Source organism: Marmota flaviventris, chromosome 3 (genome assembly GCF_047511675.1).
Source record: "Marmota flaviventris isolate mMarFla1 chromosome 3, mMarFla1.hap1, whole genome shotgun sequence".
Lineage (NCBI taxonomy): Eukaryota > Metazoa > Chordata > Mammalia > Rodentia > Sciuridae > Marmota > Marmota flaviventris.
Window position 1 is genome coordinate 103,643,513 of NC_092500.1, and position 20,976 is coordinate 103,664,488.

General features: G+C 32.7%; 1 protein-coding gene across 1 annotated transcript in view; it reads right to left on the minus strand.

The window, feature by feature from the left end:
- Positions 1–7,545: 7,545 nt before the first annotated feature.
- LOC114095858 (disintegrin and metalloproteinase domain-containing protein 5-like) overlaps positions 7,546–20,976 on the minus strand; it is a 98,833-nt gene continuing 85,402 nt past the window's right edge. The window contains exons 17-21 of the mRNA XM_071609217.1: positions 20,211–20,297; positions 19,494–19,605; positions 13,641–13,800; positions 12,413–12,469; positions 7,546–7,640 (exon numbers count right to left, since the gene is read on the minus strand). Coding sequence (XP_071465318.1) covers positions 7,628–7,640; positions 12,413–12,469; positions 13,641–13,800; positions 19,494–19,605; positions 20,211–20,297 — 429 coding nt within the window. The 3' untranslated portion in view covers positions 7,546–7,627. The remainder of the gene's footprint in view (positions 7,641–12,412; positions 12,470–13,640; positions 13,801–19,493; positions 19,606–20,210; positions 20,298–20,976) is intronic.

Genomic DNA, 20,976 nt, shown 5'->3' on the forward strand with positions numbered 1-20,976 from the left:
GAATACAGCATTTAAATGATGAATAGAATATTAAGTGTATTTTTAAAATTATATATTATTGTCATTTCATATTTACTTTTTTCTAGGACTGCTCAATTTTTAAACATATTTAAATACACATACAGGACTTTCATCCTGGAAAAATTCCTCTTGTATTTCTTTTTATGTGCGCTTTGCAGTGAGCAATGTCTGAGCATTTGGCTGTTTTTAAAATGTTTTTATAATATTGTAATTTGTGTGGGGTATTTTCAGTGAAAGTGAAATTCTTTTCTAAGAATCATCTCTTGGAGAAATTCAAATGCAGATACACTTTAACCTTGCTTTCATTTATGATAATACAAGTGCAATCTCATTATTCATCTAAATAATGTAATTCTTATTTTATTTTTTGTCTTAGTTTCAAACACATTACACATTGATTATCCATAGTTTCATTATGATTTACAAAAATGTGATAATCTTTTAATTTATTCTGCTTGAATTTAGTGAGAAGATTGAATATGTAGCTTAATTACTTTCTCAAACATTTGGCCAAAAGGTTTAGGCTAAAATTCATCTTTGCATTAACACTTATTTCAATTAGACACATTGGGTTTTAGAAATTATATACAGAAAATTTCACTCTGTGGAATATAGTCTTATAGGTACTGAAATGTGTGCAGGCTCATGTTACTACTACAGTAATCATGTCAAAGATTTATTTTCCCTCTGGCTACCACTTTGTAGTCATAAACCACTGTCAATCCCCAGCAACAAATCTTCTCTCTGTCCATACAGGTTTGCTTTTTCCAGAGTGTCATACATAATACATATATATTTGAGACTTATTTATGTTATCAAGTGGTTCAATTGTTCTCTCTTTGTTATTTCTAAGGAGATTCCCATCAAAAAGATGTACAATAATTTGTTCATTCATTCATTCACTAAAGGACTTTCAGGTAGTTTATAGATTTGACAGTTGTGGGGAAAAAAGGTGTTATAGACATATTCACACAAAGTTTGTGTATGCTGAAGTTTGTTTTTGTGGGTAAATACCTAGAGATGAGTTTGATGTACCATATAGTATGTATATATCTAATGTTATAAGAAGCAAACTATTTTGCAAACTGGCTTTACCAGATGTGCTTGCTTTCACCTTTCAACCCATTATGTGAGTTCTGGACTCTGCCCAGTCAGTTCATATTTTCACCACCATATGATATGTTCAGTTTTGTTATGTTGTTTCATTTTTCTCTGTCATATGTTAGGTGTGTAGTCCTATCCCATTTTGGTGTATATTTTAACTTTTTATGCTAAAATAATAGTAGATTTAAAGACCTACAAAGAACATATGAGAGAAGTCCCATATAACCCTTACTCAGCCTCTCCCAACATTAAAATGTTCCTTTTCTACACTATCCAAACTGTGAATGGCATTGGAAAAACAGGCAAGACTATAACCAATTGCATCAATGTATGTGCAGTCATCTCTGTGTGTATATGTGTGTTTGTGTGTTTAGTGCTATGCTATCTTGCCATGTTTACATTCATGTAATGACTTCCACAATCAAGATGCATGATCATATAATCATTACATTGCTCCCTACATTACCCCTCATGGATATATTAAGATCCTTTTTCTACATTCCTAACTCCTGAAAACCACTGAACAATTCTCTCTCTCTTTAATTATGTGATTGCTTGACTATGATTTAAATGGAATCACAAATTCTGTATCCCTATGAGATCGGCTTCCTTTTTTCTCTTGTGTAATATCCATGATGCACATCCAAGTTTTCCATGTTTGAATTCACTTATCTTTACTGATAACTAGAACTCCCTTGTGTAGATATATCAGAAATATTTCAGCCATTCACTTACTGAAGGACTTTTGTATGTTATCAATTTTTAGCTATTATAAATCAGTTTGTTATGAATATTTACAAAGAAGATTTTACTTAAAATTAGAATTTTAATTCTCTGGGATATATGTCTCAGAGTAAAATTGCTGGATTATATTTTAAGCTTTTTACTGCTCAAAAGAAACTATTTTGCAGAGTTGATGTTTCCAACAATGACACACAAATGACCCACTTCTTGTATGTTATCAATTTTTAGCTATTATAAATCAGTTTGTTATGAATATTTACAAAGAAGATTTTACTTAAAATTAGAATTTTAATTCTCTGGGATATATGTCTCAGAGTAAAATTGCTGGATTATATTTTAAGCTTTTAACAGCTCAAAATAAATTATTTTGCAGAGTTTATGTTTCCAACAATGACACACGAATGACCCACTTCTTTGCAATCTCACTAACACTTGTTGAAAATACTAGTATTTGTTTTAGCCATTCTACTTGCATTTACTCATGTTTCTCATGGTTTTAATTCACACTTCCATATATGTAATGATATGAACCATCTTTAACTGTTCATTTGTCATCTTTTTCATCCCATCTAGGGAACATTTTTTGCATGTATTTTACTATTTCTAATTGGGTTGTTTGTGTTTTTTAAATGTTGAGCTTTAAAAAACTATGCTTTACAGACATGTGTTTTGTTGGATGTGTGATTTGCCTATATTTTCTCTAGGTCTCTATTTTTTTTTCTCCAAGAGTTTTAAAATTTTTATTTAGAAGACATTGCCTTTTTTCTTTTATGAAAAAGTCCCTCAGTTTTTGTGCTATGGCATTTCAAAAAGGTCTAGCTTTATGGTTTACATTTAACCACATGCTACATCTTGACTTACAATTTTTTGAAGAGTGAGCAATCAAAACTGTTTTGTGTCCATTTACTCTAGTAAAACCTTTTGAAAAAGTGACCCCTCATCTGTTGAGTTGGTTTTCTACCTCTGTCAAAAACTAATTAGATGTATTTGTTGGTGTACCTTTTCAGTTCTCTCTTCTCTTCCATTTATCTGTGTGTCATTTGATTTTTTTAGCTCCCCATTTTCACTTTGAAAAACAATTCTTCTCACTCTGTTCTTTGTTTTCAACATTGTTGTGGCTATTTCTACTATCTCTATACTTCATAGAATCAATTTCCCTAAGCTTACAAGAAACCTTACTGTGACTTTGATATAAATGGTATTGGTGCCAATCACCTTAGTATTGAATCTTCCTTTGTTTGAATGTGGCATGTCCCTATTTAATTCTTTGATATCTTTTATAAGATTATTGGAACTTTCACCATATATCTCACATGTGTGGTTATTTCATTATTTATTGTTCAATTTTCATTATAATAATTGTAAATGGTGTTGGTTTATTTGTTTTGACTTCCACTTCATTGGTAATATATATACAATTGAGGTGTGTGTGTGTGTGTGTGTGTGTGTGTGTGTGTTAATTCTATATTCTGCAGCATAGTTAATTTTATTTTTAGTTATGAAATTTTATATGTTCCTTGTGATTTTTAATGAGAAAAAATTGGCTTTATGAGAAAATATTTCTATATATCACCATTAATTTTTATGCTATCTGTAGGAATATTTTTAAATAATCTTACATTTGAGGAAATTTCCCCTCAATAGCTAGGTTTTGAATGTTGTGTTGTAGATGATGGTACTATTGATAATTACAAATGCCTTTCACTGTCATTTGATATGGTCTTATGATGTTGCTTCTTGGGCTGTTAACAATATGGATTACACTGAGTTTCTGAATATTGTACCGATCCTTTTTTATATTTTTAATTTGTTCAAATTAGTTATACATAAATGGAGTATAACTTCTCATTCTTTTGGTTGTACAAGATGTAGAATTACTTGGTTATGTAACATATATGCAAATAGGGTAAAAATGTTAAATTCATTCTACTATCCTGCCTACCCTATTTTCACACCCCTCCCTTCACTTTCCTCTTCCTAATGCAAAATAATTTTATTCTCCCCTCATCCTCACCCCACACTTCTGTTATTGTATCAGAGAAAACATTTGGACTTTGGTTTTTTGGGATTGGTTTATTTTGCTTAGCATGATATTTTTCATCTCCATCCATTTACTGCAAATGCCATCATCTCATTCTTCTTTAAGGCTGAGTAATATTCTATTGTGTGTATATATATATATATATATATATATATATATATATATATATATATCACATTTTTCTTATCCATGCATCTGTTGAAGGGCACACTAGGTTGGTTCTATAGTTTATCGTGAATTGAGCTGCTATAAACACTGATATGGCTGCACCACTGCAATATGATGGTTTTAAGTCCTTTGGGTATAAACCAATGAGTGGGATAACTCAGTCATATGGTGGTTCCATTCCAAGTGTTCTAGTGAACAGTTTCTTTTTGATGGCTCTAATGAGCAATGTTTATTTTTGTCTAATTTTAATTGTGTTAAAGAATGTGAATACACTAAAAAACATTCACTTTAAATGTATGAATGTGCACTTTAAATGTATGAATTTCAAATACCTTTATATATTGATAAAGGCATTTGAAACACCAATTGGAATGGTGCTACTTACACCCTTCTCCTCATTGCCACTACCTTATTTCAGGCCATGTGGTTCACCCCCAGCCTGATATTAGCAATATCAGGAACCAAATGTCTAGGCATCACAGCACCTCTCTGGAATTCAGAAATCAAGTGGTCCCAGCACCTCAATCCAACCCTGTCTTTCCACAAATTCAGCCCAGGAACCCTATTCTATTAAAGACTTGGAAAAGAAACACATACTGACAGGTTACCCCCTGATGAGAGGGTCCTTTCCACTTCCTCCGAAACACACTAAGTGCTGTCATATTCAAGGGCCAACCATCATGGGCCCATTTATTAAAAATTACATCTGTCCCTCTTAAGGTTTTACAGATCTATATAACCTCATGCCACCGCAAAAAAAAAAAAGGATTCCTCTTCATGTGAGCCACATTTTCAAGTATATCCTAAATTCTTTATGTATGTATATTCTCTAAAAGGCTATGACATGATTTCAGAATGGGTGCAAAATGTTATAACTGAATTTGTTCACTCCACAAAATATCCTTGCATACTAAAAAATACATTTAGAAAATCATATAGAAAGTAAATTAATTCTTTGTGAATACTAAGTACACTGTCAATATTGCTGAAGTTTTAGAACATAAGTTGTCATAAGAATGTCAAACAGAATTATTAACACATGTGTACATTAAAAAAAGGTTTTTTTTTTAAATCTTCTTACTCTGTACCACCTATGGACTCACAAGTACTCTCTTCTACCAGCGTTTCATGTCTATTCCCATGCAACTTCTACATAAAACAAATTGAAATATTTGTGATCAATGTGGAAAAAATTCTCAATATTAGTGATATGTCTACTTCAAGAAAGAAACATGTCAAGGACATTTATTGCTTTAACATGTGAAGAATCCAAATGCAAATGACCAGTTTCATTATATGCATAACCCCAAAGCTCTGAAATAAGAATGATCAAAGCAAAAAAAAAACTTAATATATGCATTTAATATCTTATGTAAACATTAAAGTGATAAAAATAAATGTGAAATGTATAGGATTTACAGGATAGCATAATTTAGTGAGAGTAGTATTATTATACCTTCGTTAAATAATGGGTTGAGATGCATAGTACCTGTGTCTAAGTGAGGTCATACTTTACTAACACTGGAATAGAACCTGTGATCACAGAGTATGCTTTCATTTAATAAATATTTACTACTGTGTTTACTCAATGACATTCCTCTTTTAGGTAATAGAACACTCAAATATCAACTAAGAAAGCCAGAGAAAGGAGAGAAGTGAAAGTAATCCACAACCGCATATACGTAAGTGATGATTTTTCTAGTAATTTCAGAGAAAGACTGAACCCTCTCTTCAGTGGACAATGAGAAAATGATTTTACATTTTGAGTTTGAGAACTTATACCTATAAAGTGAATAAATGCCCCTAACTATATCTGCCTAACAGGATAGACCTTTAATGCTAACTACAGAATTACTAAACCCCATTCTTCCTAAATGCATAATGTTTACATCTTCACTGGCCTTTAACCAATTCAGGCGAAAAACAAAACATTCTGATCTGGCAGCACCTTCACACCTGCAGCATTCCTCTCTCTTTTCAAATCCCAAAGCGCAGTGACTCTTCGCAAGACGTTTTCTACTCCATCTTTGAAAATCTTTCTTAACTCTTCTGAGCATTTTAGGGTGGGTGACAGTGAAAGTACAAATGCTCTTTTATATGGAACTCCAGACTCTCCTTGTTGGTCCAGAGGTACTGAAGTATTTGGTAGTTATTCACAGCACCTGGGAAATTTGGCCTTACTTCCTGTTCCTTTCTTCAGACATCCCGGCTCATCAGTATTTGAACAGCTCTAAGGGCAAGATACTTAGACTTGTGGGAGTGTAAACACAGAACAACTCAGTTGCTCCTCCACATTCCAGAATCCAGCAGATCTGAAACACACACCTTATTTGCCTCTTCCAGAGGTGGCTTTCAGCCTCACCAAAAACCATGTCAAAACTTAATAGGGAACCAACCAACTGGGTATTCTGATTCCAGGAAGAGTTGAGGATAGATTAAAGCTACGATTATCTTCTCAAATGCACCTCTATCAAAATATTGGAAAAGAAAACTCAAAGGAAATCGAAAAGCCCTCAAAGGCATTGGTTTGCTGATATATGTTATACATATAACCCTCTGGAAGATAAAGGATCCCAAATTTATAGGTATATCCGTTTCAGTGAAGGCCAATTTCAAACCACTCTTTTTAGAAGACTTGAAAAGAGAGGCAGCAGGGCACACAGTATAACACTTTATACTAATTCCACTATAAAGATATGGTAACTATAACCTCAAGAGCAAAAATGAAACTAAATTGTAAAACAATAATGATCAGTCTAAGTATTTTTAACTTATTATTTAAATTTAAATCATGTATGACAGCTAAGGAGCATAAATTCTGACATTTTAAATGATTTTGCTCTTGTGAGCATGTGTGAACTAGCTCCAGCTCACCACTACCAAGGAAATTGGTACACAGCAGAAATAGAGCCAAGTTCAGTATGGCCTGAACCATAAAAATGTGATGAACATAAGAATACAAATTAGGTCCATGGCCAAAAAGGGGTTACGTGGGTAAATGGCCCTGAAGTTGTTGCTTATTTAGCTTCATGGTAAATCTACTTTTGGTAAACAGATTTCTCAACACACTAAAACAGGTGTACAAGGAAAAGTGGTAGCCTTAAAGGGATTGGATTCAGATCATGTCTGAGTAAATGCCAAGTCAGAGTTTGTAGGCACTCTGAAGGAAAGTCAGGTGGTCAGACTATGGAAAGTAGAGTCAGACCTATAAGTAGAAGAAAAGAGCCTACACTCTGCCCTTGGGCTGTGAGGCTGGATAGGTCTTGTTAGTATCAGAGGAAGAGAGTCTTAGGCTGTTTCTCACCTGAGTTAGAGCCACTTCTGCAGGCAAGTTAGGAAAGATAAAGTAAAAACTGGTCCTGAAAACACAGAGACAATATCGTACATAACTCAGGAGATTTTGGGCAAGGTGATTTATTTTTTTCATAGTTTCAACCCTTTAGTAGTGACAACAGAGCTGAGAGATTATTTTTTCCTTCTTGATTCAAGCCAGTTTATGATGATAGATTTGGTACTTTCTTCTCTCTCAGATATTAGCATTCAAGGTAGTTAGGAACTGTTGCTGTAGAAGAAACCAAAACACAAAATTTAAAAGATACAAGTGATTCAAGATAATTAAGAAAATGAAAACTAATCCCATAAAGGAAAAAAAAAAAACAATTACCTGTCACTTCAACTACAAATACTTTTAGTTTTTCTTTTATTTTAATCTAATATTTTTAGTTGTAGATGGACACAATACCTTTATTTTATTTATTTATTTTTATGTGGTGCTGAGAATCAAACTCAGTACCTCACACATGTGAGGCAATCGCTCTATCACTGAGCTACAACCCCAGCCCAGATACTCTTAGTTTTATAATACACATTGCTTCCTAAAATACCCTAAGTGTTTATTTGTCCATGTTTGGTACCCATTCAAGGCAATAAATGAAGGGCCATGGAAATTTCAATTCTAAATATGTGAAATAATTTTAATTTAAAATTAAAAGGAAAAAGAAGGCTAATTCTAACTATTATATTTTATATTAAATAAAAACATCAATATGCACATAAGTGCATACATACACACACACACACACACACACACACACACACACAAGGGTATATACCCATACACTGAAAGTTTTGAACAATGATCATCCCTGGATGGGCCAGGATTGACCATGATTCATTTTTTTGCAAACCTGTATTTTTAAAAAATGCTTTTAATTTGTTTAAGTGTCATAAGAAGCAGAACGATTTAGATCTCACAATTTATTGAATGAGTTAGGAGAGTGAAGGTAGACAAGATTCAGGCAATTCGAGGTCTTTGGGTAGACCAGACTCTTAATACCATCAAAGCTAAAAGCATCCTTTAAAATTATGAATAATGAAACAAATTAAACATAACATGAATTCAATTACTTAAGTTAACCCTAATTATAAACTTAAGTATAATGGTGAAAATTACAAAGTATTTTTAAAACCAAAACAATATACAAAAAGCAGGGGTTTCTTAACAGTAACCTAGATCTAAAATCTTAATTTAAATAGCATAAAAATCAATGGAAATTGGAGAATGTTAAAATATGTGAAGCATCCCTCATGTTAAATGTAGTCTTCAAAGCTCTTTAATTCTATATGATCATATTATATGGTTCCTACTTCTATTTCCATACTTTTTATACCTCATTCCTTAATATCACAGTGGAAAATTACAAATAAAATTCTATAGAATAGTAAAAGAAAGTAAATTTTAAGATATGCTAAGGCTCAGGAAATCTACCACTCACATGTCAAGTTGACTAAAAACTAACAACTCAGGAAAGTTATAACTTGACACAAATTAGCTGGTAAAGTAAACATTCTTTGATCAATCTCTTTTCTGAGAATTTATTCCAGGACCTAACTGGACAGTTGTTCCAAGATGTTTACATCCATGCAAAGGTATTTTTATGGATGTTTGTAATAACTAAAAACTGGTAATAGCCTAAATATTCATAACAGTAGACTTTTAAAATAAATTATTTTTGTTACAAAGTGGTGATAGAGATCCATGTTTTAAGAAAAAGAAAGTTGTCCATAATATTCTTGAACAAAAGTATATGTAAGGTCTTCTAATATTTTACTTAGAAAAACATTTAAGAAGATGCACATATAAGTTGTTATCATACATCCTCTTTGGGTAATATGATTATGAGAATTTAACTTTAATTCTCACATCTCTCAAGGTTTCTTAGATATTTTAGTATGTATTCCATAGTACATTCAAATAAAAAAATACTTTTTGAAAATAAGAAGGTATTTGCCTGGCTACCATACATTCTTCTTGCACATGAATTTCAGAATCTTTTCCCAATTCTTCTTGTCTATGTCTCAAAAAAAAAAACAAAAAACATTTGGGTTTACATTAAATATTTCACCATATGAACATTATTGATTTGGGGAAAGAATAGAGTAAAAACTTAAAGATGGATTGTTTCTAGTAGTTTGGTTTCACAATTAGTTCTGCTATGAATACTCTCCCTCACTGTGAATATATATATATACACACACACATACATACATATACATACATACATACATACACACACACATTAATGGTACACACTAATTAATGGGATCTGGTGGATTATGCATTGGCTGAACTGTAAACAGTTCTGAAACTTTCACAAATTGCTTTTGCACATTTATGCTCTCTTCAAGGGTATATAAAATTTTCAGTTCTTATACTCATATGTTTTTTGTTAAAATATTAGATAATTTTTATAATATTAGATATCATGGTAGTAACATATTGTATTTTTAATTTGTGTCTTCCACCTGAATATTGAGGTTCAGAACATTTTAGTATGTGCATTGCTCAATCAAATTCTGTCTCTTTTGTAGTACATATTGAAGTATTTTACCTATATTTTTAAAATCAGTATACCTTTCTTTTACCCATTCTTTTGTAGGAGTTCTTTTTTGCATACCATTTATACAGAATGTGAACAAATATACATTTGTATTCCAGAAACTGGAATACAAGTATGTCTTCCAATCCTGTGGATAACGTTTTCACTTTCATAGCAATATGTTTTAATGACTAGAAACTCCTAATTTCAACAAATCCATGGGTTTTCTTTATGGTTAATATTGTTTGTGTCTTACTAAAGGTAAAAATGATATTTGATATTTCCAAATTTTTATTTTAGATATTTTCTTATTTTATTTTTCACATTTATATCTAAAATAAAATTATAATGTTTTGGGGGGGCACATATTTCAAGTTGTGTTGCATTGTGTGTTTGTGTGTGTGTGTGTGTGTGTAAAGATTTTCAGATAGTAGTCAAGAATTTTTTTCAATGAAATTTTTCAACCAACCACATACTAAAATCATACTTTTCAAACTGAAATCTCTCTTTTGTCATAATTAATTAAGCTTAAAATGTTAGTCTTTCAATTTATAAAAATAGCATATTCCACTAATTATTTTTCTTTAATGCTACTTCACATTGCATGTCTTTCAATGTGCATATGTGCTGAACATACCTCCATAGATTTCTAGATATTTGATGTTTCCAGGTATTTGGTATAACTTATATTATTCAAAATGAAATACTTGCAACTACTAAAGTATACAAAATCCTAAATGTTCAGTTCAATTTCACAGTTGTATACATAAATGAAACCACAAGTTGGATTAAATATAATTTGTTATCAGTACTTCAGAAATATACTTCACTATACCATTAGGTACCATTTATACCTAAAAGTGCCCCTTATTCTATCTAGAGATTAGTTTTGTCTTGAATCATTTTTTATATAACATGAATAATCCCTTCTTGATTCTGGCTTCTTTCCATACTATGTCATTGAAATTTATCTTGGTTCCTATACCTAAATAATGTTTGTATGTTTTACTTACAGTACAGTATTCCATTAGATAAATGTGGCAGGATTTATATATTCATTCTTCTGTTGAAAACTTTTGCACATTATGAATAAATCTACAATAAGCATTATTACACTTTCAATTAAAAAATCACTCATTGCTATTGAAGACAGAGGGATTTCTGAATCATAGGTTTACCCATTAGCTTACCTAGTGCATCCCAGATTGAAATTCACCTTTATATATGTGTTCTGCAATTTTTAATGGAATCTCTTTAAGCATCATCTCAGTAGAGGGCATCAAGGGATATTGCAGGAGGATAGAGTACAAATACAGTTATCATCTGCAGCATGTAGGTCAGCAATATGAGTGTGAGCATATGGAGTGCTGCTCTACTCAGATGCATACCCAGAAACTGGAAACTGCTGTCTCTATGCTCCTTTTGGTGCCACTCACATAGTTTTGTCCATCCCTTCATTTTGAGTCTACGAGAGCCTTTAACTGTAAAGTGAGTATTTGGGAGTTTATTTGGATCTTGTTTTTCTTTCTTTCTTTTGTTACATTCATTCCTTTTGATTGGGTAATTTAATCTATGTTCATTTAAGTGAATTATTTTACATAAGGACATAATGGTGCCTTTTGTTAATGTTTTTCTCTGTGTGCAGCTCTTTTGTCCTTTTTTTCCTTTGGCTTTATTCCTTTGGATCTCTGGTCTAATTCCTAGGTCTTTGATCCATTTTTGAGTTTTGTTCAGGGTAAGAGATATGGGTTAAATTTCATTCTACTACATATGGATTTTCATATAATTCTTATTCATCTATAAAAATGATTAGGTTTGCTTTTTTAAATACCCCCCCCCATATTCTCTACATCAGAATGTATAAGAATGACATAGTTTGTTCCTTAAATATTTGGAGGATGTAATCATTTAAATTACTTTTCCATTTCTTTACTAATATCCTAATATGTCATTATTTATGTGTCTTATTTGCCACGTGACTTTGTAGTACATCCCATTGGAGTGAGTGGAGCATATTACATACACTTTTCCATGAATGATGAGTTTGCTGTTGTGATTTATTTAATTAATCAAAATATAAGTTAAAATGATTATGCAAGGGTTGGCTTAATTTGACTTGGCTTTTGTGTCCTGATGCATGCCCAAATATCAACTTTGTAAGAAAATTTAAAATTATAGCATCCAGATCTTTAATGATATCATTGAATTAATATATATTCCCATAAATGTTAGGGTGAGTGCAAAACACCCTTCCTTCAGGATAGGACAGGGAGGGGAGATTGAGAAATTAAGAAACCAAGTTTCATTGCTTATAATTATAAAATAAACTCTAGTGAGAATAACAAAGAATATTATGAATAAATATAATTGTTTTTAAAGGAACCATTTTAAGTGGTCCTAGACAATGATCAAAACATAGGTTGCAAGGTGATTTATTACATTGTTCCATACTCACTTTTCAGTGGGGGATGACTTGATGCTGCTAGTGGTAGTGTTTTCTTCTTCCATAGATCTATGAAATCAATAAATTTATTTAAAAGTGGAGAAAATTTTAAGTTCTTTTAAAGACTGTTCTTCAAGCAAACAATATCAAATATGTAACATGTCTTTTTCCAACATAAAACAACAGGCACAATCTCATTGTTGAATGAATGCTATCAGGCACCTTGCTTTGCTGATTGGCTCTTTTCACCTCAATGTGAACTTATTCAAGCATTTATGCCATAAGCCCATCTGTAGAGGAAGGCCCCTGTACTCTATGGTATTTCTAATTCTTCAGATCAAATTAAGCCAAAACTGTTAAGTAGCACTAAAAAAAATCAATTAATCAAAACATTATATGGTACTCCATATGGCAAAATCCTGCAAATTATGTAAGGAAACTCAATACTAAAATTATGTAAGGAAACTCAATACACATACTAAAATGTGTGTGATTCTTTATAGTTAATATGGTGATTTCACTTACTCAGTTGATGAATCCAAAAGTTTGATACATTAGAAATCCATTATCATCTTATACTCTAGGGAGTTAGTTATACAGAATAGTTTGAAGTACATAAAAATTAAATCACTTGCTCAAGATATCAGTTTTACATTCAAGATTTAGAATTTGTGAACAAGTTTTCCAAAGCTAAGAGTTATATTTCAGATGACATACAATACTGCTTTCTGACTCTGAATCTAATATTAACAGCCATACATGTGATTTCTAGTTAAGAATTGACACTGTAATAAATATCATGGAAGCAGGTTCAAAGATCTTATCTCTAATTCAAAAAGAGATTGTGTTGTAATACAGATATCCTGTTGATGACTGACCTGAGAAGCCATGCTTAATAAAACTATTGTTAGCAAGTTCCCTTGAAATGCAGTGTCACCTGTTCTTTAAAGCCTATGGGCAATATGGCTGTTTTAACAGGATCAAAAGTCTACATGTACCTTCTAAGATATTCTCGGCAGCCATGTTTCCTCCTACAGGGATACTGGTAGTAAACTAAATGATTCTAGGGGTTGAACAATACTGGAAAACACACAATGGACATCAAACCAATTTGAATGTGTCTCCAGGTCTCTCCTTATGTTGCCTTACCTATAGTCATAGTCATTTCTGATAAAACACAAATACTATTTTCTCAATTTGATTACTGTTATAAGAGTAAATATATACAACAAGTACATACCTGTCAGCTTCACTTTCCTCTCTGAAGCATTGCTTTCTTATTTTATCCTGATTAATTAAAAGGGCAATAGTAATGATAAGCAGAGGTACGGAAACGTACAAACTGACTTGAAAGTATTGTTTTTGTGAACTACCAGGACCTCTATCTGCAGATTTTCCAGCTAGAACAGAAAATATCAATTTGAAATTAGGTCAGAGATTTCAATAATAACCAAATGAGACAATGGAGAAGGCATTATTATCAACATTATTCCCAAACCTCAAACACCTTATTCATATTGACTGTGAATAAAATAAAAAACAAGAAATGAACTAAGTATATAAATGTGCTGTTGGGAATATTTTACTGATGTTTTTGATTGCTCAATTTTTACACTACGTAATGTTTTCTTAGATTATATAATATTTGCAAACATTTACTAAATTATTTTCCAGTTTGTCAATTCACCTTGAAAGTCTTGCCATTTGTCAGCTTCCATAATGGTGTTGAGCCATTTTCATATTTGTTCTGTTTCTCTGAAGAAACCTTGATAGTAGTACAGATTTTGGTACTGGGAAGTAGGCTGCTATTCTAACAAATGCCTAAAAATGTGGAAATGACTTTGGAACTGGAAATGGGTAAAGGATGAAGTAGTTTAATAAGCAGCAAAAGAAGGGGTTAGGGCTACCACCTTGGATGGTGAAGGTGACATTGCCATGCTAGTGAACCTGGAGAGAAGAATAGCAACCAAAATGGAATTATTTGAGAAGCCATAAGATCCAACGCAACTTGCCTTGCTAGATTTTGGACTTTCTTGTGACCTAGTACCACTTCCTTCTTTCCAATTTCTCCCCTTTGGAATGCATCTCCTGTTCCTATCTCACCCTTGTACTTTGGAAGCATTTAACTTGTTTGACTTCACAAATTCATAACTCTAGAGGAATTTCGACTCAGGATGAATCATAACTCTCACTCATACCTGACGTAAACTACATTCAGATGAGATTTTGGACTTGCAATTAATGCTGGAATAGGTTAAGATTTGGGAGTCTTCTGGGATAGACTGACTATAATTTTCATGTAAGAAGAATGTATCCTTATAAATTTGAAGAGCATTGAATATAATATTATGGATGAATAGGCAAAAGATGAAAGCAACCCATCAATATATGATAAATAAATAAAATACGGTATATATTCACAATAGAAAGTTATTCAGCCTTCAAAAGGAATGAAGTTCTGACATAAGCTACCTTGAGGACATTATGCTAAGTGAAATAAATCAATCACTAAAACACAAATGCTGTATATTTCCAATTATGTGAGTAGCCAAATTCATAGAGAAAGTAGAATGCCCATTTCCAGGGTCTGGGGAATAATACATAATTGACATAATGTATCATCTTTACAAGATTTTGACAAAAGCTCTAAAGAGAGATGATGGTTGCATGATGATGTACAACAAGAATGTACAATGAAGTTTACACACTGAAACGCATTTAGATCATAAAATTTGTTATGTATGGTCTGCCACAATTAAATGTGTGTGCATGTGTTATAAAAGGTCAAATATCCTAGACATGGCATCAGGAAGGGAGTGAGCAGCCTCGAGACCTGCGCCGCCATGCCCCCAGGGTGTGAGATGTGGAGAGGACTACCGGTAACTGGGGCCTGGCGGGTAGGAGAAGTGAGGGGGATAGAAACCAGGAGCAACCCAAAGAGACCAGGATTGGGGAGACCTAGCAGGGGAGAGAGAGCCACCCCACATGGATTACTTTCTACATCCTGAGGGAAGAGACTTAGCCTGGAAAGCACGACACCACCTACTGGAAGAGAAGAAAATAGAACTCTAAGAATGCATTCTCCCCCGCCCTTTTTATATATATATATTTTTTTCTTCTTTCTTCTTTTTTTTCTTTCTTTTTTCCTTTTCTTTTCTCTCTTTCTTCTTCGTTTACTTATACTCTTCTTTCTCCCTCTCTTCTCCTCCCAGCCTCCCAAGCATTCTTCTACTACGTGTAATTTACTAAATGCAAATAGGTGAATGTTTCTAGGCTTCCTATAGTCCTCCTAAGTACTTAGCTACCCCCAAATACTCCTATCTATTCTCCTGTTAATGTCCCTCTTCAGTAGAACTCTTCTCCAAAGTAGCTAAGATATACTAACCCCCATATCCTCTCATCTTTCCACCAAACCTCAGTTCTCTATACACCATCAGAATCTGTATGTCTTTTATGAAATTAATGAATTTCCTTTAAATTATAATTGAACCCAACATCTCTAGACATTGTCTCCCATCACAAAGGAGAGATCTCGGAGTTATACAAAAGCAAAACAAATTTACAGGAGAAAATAATAACACAGCATTCAGAGCTGGAAAGAAACATGAGCATCATGAAAAAACAAGGAAAAAAGGAACACAAAAAATGCAGGACAACTCAACATTACAGGAGTTTCTAGCCACAGCAAAGAGATTGTCAGAAAAAGACTTCAAGATATGCATGCTTCAGATGTTATGGAGTCTTAAAGAAGACCTTAGACAGCAAATGCAGATAATGAAAGATCACTTCGAGAATGAATTACATCAACAAATCCAAGAAGCAAAAGAGCAACTCTACAGGGAGATAGAGGTTATACAAAAACAACAACAAAAAAAAAAAAAAGAAAGAAAGAAAGAAAAGAAATCCTGGAATGAAGGAAATTATAAACCAAATTAAAAACTCAAATTAGAGTATCACCAGTAGAGTAGAACAATTAGAAATCAGAACATCAGACCACGAAGACAAAATATATCATCTTGAAAAGAGCCTAGACAACTCAGAAAGGCTTATAAGAAACCATGAGCAGAACATCCAAGAAATTTGGGATACCATAAAAAGACCAAATTTAAGAGTTATTGGGATAGAGGAAGGTATAGAGGTCCAAACCAAAAGAATGAGCAATCTGTTCAATGAAATAATTTTGTATTTTATTTAGAGACCTGCGTGGGCTCTCTCTCATCTAGCGAGGAGGTTCACAGGACAGGGTAGAGGAGAGTGTGGCTGCAGAGTCACAAAGCAAGACCTCCAGAGACCAAGCAGGAAGCAGGTCTAATTTTATTGCACAGTTACCACGTATATATACTCAGGCAGTAGCTAAGCAGATTACAGGCAACCACCAATGCAATTTCTGCCAACTGTCCTTGCCACAACCAATTGAAAAGTGGGCTGTGAAACAAGCACAGGGAGTGCAACATGAAGCCTCACTCCCAGGGCTGTGTCTACAGGGTAAGGCATTTTCTGCTCACATGCCTAACAAGAAGGAGTGGTTTGCCATTCAGAGGCCCTTAACGTATTCCATGTATGTAGTAATCCATGCACTTGTCCCCACATACCTATAACTAAAAAATATTTTAAAGACTATTAAATGCTTTTGCAATAGAAGTGACCAAAAACTTTTATTATGAAATCTTCTATATCACAGGTAAGTAAATCATACTCCCTTTAGTGAAGTGTATGAGTGTGCAATATATTGAACAGATGAGATCTTTTCCCATAAGATGTTTATAGACTAAATGGAAGTTATAATAATTTGATTTTCTACTGTCAGCTAAGTATGCATGTAGAAGAGCAAAGTGTACTTTGTATTTGCTCAAGGTAGCAGAAATTTCTACAGCCACACTCCCCTCTACCCTGTTCCGTGGACCTCCTCGCTATATGAGAGAGAGCCCACACACAGATGAACATGATATCTTTATTTTATTTTTATGTGGTGCTGAGGATTTAACCCAGTGTCTCATGCATGGTAGATGAGCATATTACCTCTGAGCCACAACCCAGCCCCTAATGATTCTTTTTATTTATAAAATGAGAGAAGATAACTTCTGTATATATATATATATATATATATATATATATATACACACACACACACACACACACACACACACACAAGATAACTAGTATTGCTGCCAGACTTAGAACATATGTTAACATATGAGCCTCCCATAAATCCTTAATTTTAAAATGTGGAAATATAAGGTTATTCTTCTCTAATTTTTAATAACATGGAGGATGAAAACAGAAAAGGGGAAGATACAATAAAACAGAAATTTATCCACTCTTTCTTCAAAAAGATTATGCTAAGTGAAATAAGCCAGATGTGGAAAGGCAAATATGACATGTTCTCCCTCATATGTGGAAGCTTAAAAAAAAAGTCAAACTTAATATAGAATAATGAATAGTAGAGGTTGGTAAGAATGTGGTAGGGTGAGGAGGCTGGACAAAGGGAGGTTGAATTTTATCAGTGCTTACTGTATGCTCATGTGGCTCTATAACACTAAGGCACTTTGGGAGTGTTTAAAAGTGACAAGCATTTTAGACATGGATAACCTAGAAAATGAAGTATGCAAAAGACCTGACTGACAAATAGCCCTTCTTCCAGTACAAGCCTGTAGATACAAAGTAAGTGGACATGTTTTGTAGAACTGAAAAATAAATCTTGACCTTGCTGCTTCTGTCAAATAAAATCCCAAGAAATCCAAGCTACAATACTTTCATTACAAAGATATTTTACTTGATGATCTAACTTGCTTTGAAAGCACTTTGCTGTGCTGACACCAGCAATCAAAATAATAATGGCTTGATATGGAGTAGAGTTGCAAGTCAAAATAAATTTTACTGTTAAGTTTATTCAGTTTTGCTAATACATAAAAATGAGGGTGTCTTAAAAGCTAAAAGCAATTCACAGAAGTATATTGGAAAATAAAACAGAAAGGATAAAAATATATGACTACATCATGGAACAAAAAGTTATTTTTATTTAATATAAGGAATGTCTAATTATTCCTATTTATTTATGTTTTTAAAGTCTGATATTTGTGTGCCTCAAGAACATAGCCAGCATAATGGACCCAGTGAAGAGTTTATTAAAGTTAAATTGCAACATTGGAGGACTTTCTTTTTCTCATTATAAAATGCTACTATATCTTTCTCAACAATAAGATTTGTTTATGTCATAAACAATTATCACTAATACTGTTCGCTAGTCCTATTATGCTTTAAACAACAAATGTAAGCAATATAGAATAATATATAATCATTTATATATCTACTTTTTACTTTTTTGTGAAAATAATATATATATATACACACAGATACACACACACACACACACACACACACACACACACAGTCATACGTAACATCTTAGCTTTTCTTTTAGCCTGATACATAGTTGGATATGGCTATATATCATCTCTCTAAAAAGTTAATCACCTTATAACAACCAACTACAGAGAAGTCTGACTAGGACTTGCATGATTTTCTTATAAAGTCCCAAAAGGAAGGGGGATAGGATGGACAGCTCACCAATGTTCCCAGTTAATTTGAATGAGTTTGACATACCTTGTAGAACCAGGGGATGTCCCCTAGTTTTTTGCAGTCTCATCTTTTTTTTTTATCTCAAAATACTACTCAGGTACAGCAAGGGTGAAATGCAAAAGAAGAAATTTCATAAGACTACTTTGGAGTCACATGGCAGGAGAAAGACAACCAAGTATCAAGTCAATAGGAAAAAAAAGACAGCCTGAATCCCAGGAATATTATTATAACCATGACTAGTGAAACATTTGAAACTAGGAATATCTGAGACAATTAAAATTGAAAAATTTGAATTAACTGGTCAAAGTATATGCAATGGAATTTCTACTTTTAAAATTGCCTAATATTAGGTACACTTTTTTATTCATAAACAAAGTCAGTGCTAAGACAGAAAGAACATTACAAACCTACAATTTCAGATTTTAAAAAGTCTAACAAATAAAATAAAGCCATATCTGTTGACATAAGGTTATCTGTGTAATCTAACTTCAAACAAAGTATTAAGGACACCAACCCATTTTAATTTCATGTCCATCATCAACACTTCCAAATCCCCCAGCCTTCTTTGCACAGTCAGGAGGGGTGTATCCTTCCTCACAATGGCAATGGTTAAAATTGTTGCAAACCTGGAATAATAAAGATAGCTTTCTATAAAAACTGATAGCCTATGCTTAATCCACAGAGCATCTCATTACAAAGAATTTATCTTAAATAAACAAATTCATTAAATTTTCCCTGATGCATGCCATATAACATATAACTTTGGTTGCCAAATCAATTTTTAAAATTCTTTTAACTTTATTCACAGCCAGACACAAATACCTTGTAATTACTAAAAATATACCACTAATTATAATTTACTTGCTAGTTTTACAGGACAGCCCATACTAAATTAAACTAGCTAGCCTAGCAATAAGATTCTAATGACATTTTTAAACACTTTCTGCCTTCTTTTTATAAAAAATAAGATCTTTTTTTTTTTACAAAATGTCACAAACACATCCACTACAAACACTTAGTAAACATCTTATACATCCAGAATCATCTTTTACTTCCATAATGGTTTTGCAAGTTTCTTAACACTACAAGTTTTAAGCTATAAATTATAGACTATTAAAGAACACCTTGTAGCACAAAATTACCCAAAAAAATCAAATCATTTTTTTAAATCCCAATTGTTTATTGAATTGTTAATAGCATGCTGCTTAAAATGAACACTAAAGTTACTTACCCCATGGTTATCACAATTTCTAGTAGCATTGCAAATACTGTCATCTATAATGAACCGAACTTCTTTACACTGCATTCTTTCACAATACTAAGGCAAAGCAAAATAAAGTAAAAAATATAAGCAATCAGATTTTGAGCATAATAACACATAAGAAAATTTCAAGAAAATCCCAGAGTTCATATTACCCAGAATTGGCATAAAAATCCCTGTACTCCATAAAGTAAAAGGTAATTGTGACATCACTGAAATAGTTATGTACCTGTGAATTATAAAGATAAAAATCATATGCAAGAAGTTGAAGTTTTTGTCTCACCATCTAACACTAGAAGTACTCTTCTAAAGATAAATGATGAGAAAATCATAATTATCTCAGAAGCATTTAACAATACCCATGCTTGGTCTCCACCTGAGACCATTATATCAAAAGTTCTGGGAACAGGTTCAGACATTTTTTTACAAGCAGCCAGGGTTGAAAACTAAAGGTCTTCTTTTAGCAATAGTAATATTCAATTGAATTATTCATTTACCAATAAGAAAATCGTTTGAATCCATTATAAAAAATAAAATCAGCAAAATTTGACTTTTTCAACTGAAACAATGAATACAACTCTAAAAGTACTATTATAAAAAACAGTCAAAGAAAAAATGTTCTACAAATTTGTTATTGAGCTGTACTATACATACCAGGGGTTCTGACATCATTCTGTCACACTCAGGTGACTGTCAGGCTACAACTCCAGATATTAGAACTCAGACTTAGAACAAT